This window comes from Alosa pseudoharengus, unplaced genomic scaffold, assembly GCF_046254945.1.
Source record: "Alosa pseudoharengus isolate Yale_2024_CS ecotype anadromous, Long Island Sound unplaced genomic scaffold, YU_APseudo_1.1 YU_APseudo_1.1_scf_24, whole genome shotgun sequence".
NCBI lineage: Eukaryota > Metazoa > Chordata > Actinopteri > Clupeiformes > Clupeidae > Alosa > Alosa pseudoharengus.
The window spans coordinates 24,669,027-24,675,833 of NW_027468689.1; the positions used below are offsets into that span (position 1 = coordinate 24,669,027).

Genomic DNA, 6,807 nt, shown 5'->3' on the forward strand with positions numbered 1-6,807 from the left:
ATAAGTATAAGATACATGAGAGTGTGTGTGTGTGTGTGTGTGTGTGTGTGTGTGTGTGTGTGTGTGTGTGTGTGTGTGTGTGTGTGTGTGTTGTCTATGATTGGTCAGCAGGTTACCCACGTTTCCTGGACTAGAATAATTGGTTCAAACTCATATTAATTGCACACATTTCAGACTTGGCTAGAATTGACATCTACTTTGACAAGCGTCTACTTTCTCATTTCTCAAGTAATGTCTTTGCCGGTCTACTCTATTGCTCTTCAGTTGCAATTTCAGTGTAGAAATTATATTTTAAAGAAAAATCAAAATAGAGAAGTAGACAAAGTGGTTTCATACCTTTCAAAATGTTTCCCTAAACGACAGACAACTAGTTATTACAGGTACACAATACTGCCTCTTACAGGTCAATAGCATCAACTTTCCATGGCTAATTATGTGGTTGCTATTCTCCCCAATGGCAAGCTTTAAAGTCATTTACGCAATGAAAAGATCAAAAGGGATAATAATAAGAAATAGCTATTTGACATTACCATTGCTTTCGCATGCCGTGTAAGAGACTATAGAGCCTATGCTATAATTTATACCCGAGACAAATTGACGATGATAGTGGATATTTTGACAACATTGCATAATATTTTTAATAGTCATTATTATAAGTTTTTTCTGCTATTCAACTAATTGGCGTCCCAAGCCTAATTTGCGTCCTGGTTTTACGCAACGTCTATTAAATAAACAAGTAGAACTGTCTCGCAGCATGACTTTTGTTCATTTTAAAACACTGCTTTCTTATTTTTCGCACTACAGAATTAGGCCTACAACGTCCTGAATTTGGTGTTGCCCAGTCTTAAAAGCCAAACACGGAATGCCATAAACAATATCCCAGATATCTATAATAGTAATTAAATTGAAGAAAATGAATCCATGGCACATTCTACATTTTATTTCAGACTACATTTTCTCTGAACATATTAAAATCTTTGGCTTGAAGCGTTTCAGATTACGCAATCTGTGGAACTGTGAGATTGGGTGGGGACTTGGGTAGGAAAGATAGGCTATCACAAAAAAAAGTCTAGTGAGGAAGACATTTACTGAAACAATGAGCAACAACAAGGGGAAGGGGGAAACAAACAAAAAGATAAAAATCTCCAGCAAGAAGGGATCGAGACCCTTACCTGAAATTAAATATATACAACATCATATTGGTTGGTTATATATAAATCTTAGTAATGTTCGTATTTTATATACTTTGTCCATATATTGTACGATAGACAAATCATTTTTTCTTTTTTTTCTTTAAATAGCATCTGTCCGACTCCGTTTGCATGTTTCCTCAATTCTTCATTTAAAAATCCAATCTTGTGGGTCTAGCGTACACAAAAGAGGCCTTATTACTCGCTATCATCCTTGTCCTCTTGGACCGTGGTCGTGGAATGGTTGTACAGTCCCTGCGCCATCAGTTGGAGGGCTAGGCCGTTCTTGTAGCCGGTGGCCTTTTTTATTTTCGCCCTCTTGTTTTGGAACCAGATTTTGATTTGCGACTCATTGAGATTCAGTTCTTGGGCCAGTGACTGTCTCCGTTGCTCAGTTATATAGCGATTAGCCTGAAACTCGGCTTTAAGTCTCTGCAGCTGTTCGGCAGTAAAGGCGGTTCTGGGTCGCTTGTCTTCCTTCTCGTTTTTCTTCTTTTTCAATTTTCGCGTCCTTGGGCCTAGTGTAGAAACAACAATAAGACGAAGACATAAATATCAGAGAGCCCTACACACCAGCATAATAAGTAAATAGCTAGACGACAGACTGTTGGACTATTGATGGCTGTCATTAGCCTGCGTCGCTTTTGAATCAAAGGTAATGAGTGTATTACAATTATTGTATTATATGCTAGGCAGTTTGTGGACTAGAGAATATAGCCTAGTAATAGACAAACGCGGATGATATCTTCAAATGGAGTCGGCCATATTTCCTTTATTCGTATCCTCAACCTTGAGTCAATTTGCAGTTAAACTGTGAATTAATTTAACATTATCTCTTGTGCAACTGAATCAGTGCTGGTTTATGTTTCTTTCATAAAAGGCTAAGGCATATTGCAAGATTGCTAACACTGATCTGCACATTTCATTTTTTGCCAAGATATTTTTCAAATATTCACATACAACTTTTCATGACTGCAACAAGCAAGTCTCAGTTCAAACATGTTTTGAAATAAACAAAAAAAAAAACTAGCGCACTGTCATATAGACATAAGCATCTTAAACGTTCTTCAACAAGTTGAAATCAAAGCCCGATATCCACAAAGCGTTGTATCTAAATATTACGCTGCAAATAGTGGTGTTCAACTTGTTATCACCTTAGTGTTGTTAAATTATATTATAAAATTGTTACAAGTGCAACACTAAACTACACTGCGGATTTATACACGTCTGGCTTACAACAAAGGATAACAACAACGCCGTACCAAAACAGACGATGCATAACATTCTACATTATGCGAGGCATTATCTCTTGCATTTTTTTCAATGGCAGAATAAGGCCACAATTCGATAAAGATGCCGCTTCCTGCGTCAAAAGCTTACATGACCTTTATATCTGTTTATTACTTGTGTCCTTTGAATATATCTTGCATGGTAAAAAAATAGTCACTTTCTAACCTTGAACTATTATGCTAGCATCTCCGACTTGGCTTATGTAGACTTATGTAGCTTAATTGTATTTGTCACACAGAACCTTTAGGTCAAGTGCAGTAAAACTGAAAGCTATTTGGCTATTTGGTTACACAGGGGTATATTATAGCCATAACGACAGCAGACCTGTCTAGAGGCCAATTGCGTAAAATTGGTATTACACTGCCATTTTGTATAAAGCTATTAGATGTATGATATCTGTGCTCCTGGATAACCCTATAACCAATAGTGTAAGTGGCATCAAATAATTTATTTAGGCATGTAAAAATAATCTCAATTTAATATTGCTGACAGAGTCACTGACTGTTTTCATAAAGTATATGGGACATTTTAAAATCTGAATTAAAACATATCGTTTGAATTGAACTTTTCTTGACTTTTCTTTCAATGTGTAGACTAAACTAAATAAGATACTCTTGTAGTAATAGTGTATACAAGATGCTATAACGACAGATAGGCTACGACAATTTATATTCTGAACACACACTGCGAATTAATATGGCCGAATCATGCGCACAGGACACAGGCAACTGATTATGGCCTTATTTCAGGCTCATCTCAAAACACCACAACGCTGCCCTATGAAAATCGAACAGCTGATGATTTGTCCAAGTTCAGGGGCTGATAGCTCAATCAGTCAGTCTATCAGTCTGATCAATCAATGCATCTTTTCTGACTGTTGTCAGACTCGCAACGTTCCCTTGCCATGAACAATAACAAAAACGGGCAAGATATTAACAGTGGGACCTACTACTTTTCTAACTAGGCCTATAGGCCCTAGACGATATTACAGTCATCTAGAGTTTTCAAAACACACAACTATAAATGTTTAAAATAGGAAATTCTTTTACATTATTTCAAAAAGCTTTCAAGGTTTCACTACAATGGATTTCACTTGTAATTCAGCGTAGCCTACCGTTAGAGGCCTACCATTACTAGTTTCTTAACATTATAAGTTCCACAAGTTACCTACCTGTGTTTATAGTCCGTTTTAACGCTTTGATCATTTAATGTTTTAGGATTAGCCTATATATTAATACTATGTTTACAGAAACTACTTTTGTATTACACATCCTGAACATCACTCAAAGACTTTCTTTCTTTCTAGTGATAGTTTTTTTTTATATACACAACTATATTTCCATGTCATATGGCAGATAACTTTTTGTGTGTAAGACGAAAGGGAATGTTTTCCCTAAAAAAGAACTGCATAATTGTGCCTAAAATGTGGTCTGAATTTGCGGCCTGTGGCAGTATTACTCTCGGAAAGGTTCATAGCTGGCATCCTTGTCTCACAATGCGTGTCAGTTAAACTGATCCTATAATTACTACTCTTATTTTTTTAATCTCTGAAGTGATGTTTATGGATTAATTGTTTTAATTGTGGTCGCAATGTATCACTCTCCTCCCTCTCTCTATACCTATCTGCCTGTGTGTGTGTGTGTGTGTGTGTGTGTGTGTGTGTGTGTGTGTGTGTGTGTGTGTGTGTGAGAGAGAGAGAGAAAGAGCGCGTGTAATTGCGTTGCGGTAACTAGTGCTTCTTTGACAGCACGCACTGAGTAGGCTACTCGGCGCATGCGTTTCTTTTAGCCTATTTCAACATTTGGTTCGAAAAGACCCAGCGTTTCATGAACAAGAACTTATAGTGCCTTACCAGATGACGGTCTGTCTGAATATCTTGTACAATACACCCATGCAGGCCACAGCAATGGCTGGCTTTCTTTGGTGGCCGCGGCGCCTCCATTACTCGCATTCACTGACGTTGGGTTTTCTCCGAATCTCTGCGTACTAGTTCCATTGGCCTCGACTGACTTTGATGACGACGTCTGCTTCGAAGTCGGCGACGAAGATGAAGAGGACGATGAGGAAGAAGTACTGTCGCTACTGCAGTTCGAATCCTGACAGAGGCTGCTGGCGTGCGATGGCCTTATGACCAACGGGTTGACGTTCTCTCTGCCCGAAGTCTGCGCCCGCTCACGGTTTCCAAGCTCCTTCTTGCAGCCGAAGTCCGGCCGCAGGATATTGTCAATAAAAAAGTTTGTGGTTCTGTGTACTTGCTGCGCAGCCTGGTGAGGCAAAATCGGTGGAGACGGTAGATTTGGCGAGAGAGAAACACTCTCACCCTCGGTCGAATCACGACTGTTTTGATCCTTTTGCTCTTCCATTGCTAGAATAAAAAGATTTCGGCAGGACCGTTGCCTACTCTCCACGCCAGATTCCACTTGTTGCTCGGTACCGTATCCAAATATCAACGACGATGTGATTATTGTCTATGTTATGTCAGTGGAAGGTATGTGAAATACCTTAACTGAATTAGACAATCACACCATCGGAATGCTTCCTGTGGCCGCAGCGTTCCAATTGTCAAAATAAGCCCGCTACACACTAGTGACAGTACATTGCGCGATGCTTCCTTGTCCCTGCCTTGCTCTCACGTATGTCAGCCCGAGCTTTCCAAACTCTCCCTAAAATCGCCTTGCCTTCCACAGACTTTTTTTTACATCTACCGGAAGCACGTGAGCTCACACACACGTGCAATGGGCCAATCCAACGAGGAGATCCTCACTGACACAAGTGACGGCATCCAATCGGCTTTTACGATCCTCCACAAATAAATAATAAACGGGCTTTAGAAACCAAACAAGCGATCACATCAGTGCCCTCTCCATCCATACAACAGCTTTTTGCAGGTTTTGCGCTAACTAAAAGGTGACAAACCAACAGAGAAACCCTGCAAAGCATTTCCAGTAGCGCAATAGCCAATGTTCCATATTATTGACCATACAGGCCTAATTTATCGAGTTCAAAAGACAATAATGCAAAAGGTTAAAGCATTAGGATCAACACTTTGAAGGGTAATGGTTGTATGGCTGACAGCGGTAAACAAATTGTGAAACAATGATTTGCGATTATTAATGGAGCTTACAATAAAGCGTAAAAGTCGGTCAACTCCACTTCCACTTGTGTAGCAATAATAATAATCATAATCATAATAATCATAATAATAAGTTACATCTCACATCACATTATTATTATAATTAGCAGCATCATATTGTTGTTATTGTTGAAGTAGCCTACCCTGTTATTCTGGAGATGTAATTAAGCTCATTACAAGCTAGCAACACACATCATTCATACACCAAGGGATACCCCTGCGTGAATAACTTCAAAGAAAGCAAGCAGATCCTTAGTAGTGAACATACATTATTCCGGTATCAGGTGGTATGGTGGAAAAGTAGGATACGTGGATTAAAAATCGAGAAATCCCATAAAACCTACAAAAAAAGTTATGAGCTGCATGTTGTGTGCTCTGTAGATAACATATTTGTTATTATTACAGCTCTTCTGTTGAGCGGGAAGACATTGCCGTTTATTTGTTCATTGAAATGTCTAGCATGATATCGGATACCTCTGCTCTATATTAGCCTACAAAATGTATTCAAGTTATGCCCAGGTGACGAATAAATTAATGAATGATTTTATTTTACTCATGGATACAAGGATAAATTGACATTAGTGAAAGTTACTTTTGTACATATTTTTTTTCTTCTGCAGATTGAAAGTGGGTTGAATAAAACGATAATGGTTGCGTTATTGATTATTCATTAGTAATATAGCTGTACTGGACTAAGAAATGTAGCAGAAACCATAGTCATCTCAGACAGATAAATGCATACAGTTGCCCACATCGGCTACATACAGAGAATCGGTTTGTGATGGAGAGAGAGGGCGAGCGAGAGAGAGAGGGAGAGAGAGAGACGGAGAGAGAGAGAGGCAGAATCAATTACACTCCTCTCAGCCTATAGTCTAAGCAGTTTAAAATGACAGATGTGGCAAAACCAATATTACCTAGGCTACACATAACCACACAGTGTAGGTTCGGGCGCAGTCTCCTAGATCATGAAGTAACTTTGCCTTGCTCTTATCGCACGCAGCTTTGGAGGAATAGATCGGAGCAGACACATAAACAATCACAATTAGTCATGAAATAGGGCACTGTGCTCGAAACCGTGTAATATTTATTCTCATATAGCATGTTATAGGATTGAAATCTTTATCCCCCAAAAGCTGGAGTGGGTACTTAATTAAATTCTAATTAGGACACTATCAATATGCTATTTAGCCAAGT

General features: G+C 38.9%; 1 protein-coding gene across 1 annotated transcript; it reads right to left on the reverse strand.

Annotated features, from left to right (window-relative positions):
- Window positions 1-1,388: 1,388 nt before the first annotated feature.
- LOC143142019 (homeobox protein engrailed-1-B-like) lies at window positions 1,389-4,843 on the reverse strand. The gene is made up of 2 exons (XM_076302708.1): window positions 4,333-4,843; window positions 1,389-1,708 (listed from the first exon to the last, which is right to left on the reverse strand). Exons 1-2 carry the CDS (start codon window positions 4,841-4,843, stop codon window positions 1,389-1,391), a joined length of 831 nt encoding a protein of 276 aa, XP_076158823.1.
- Between the last annotated feature and the right edge of the window lie 1,964 nt (window positions 4,844-6,807).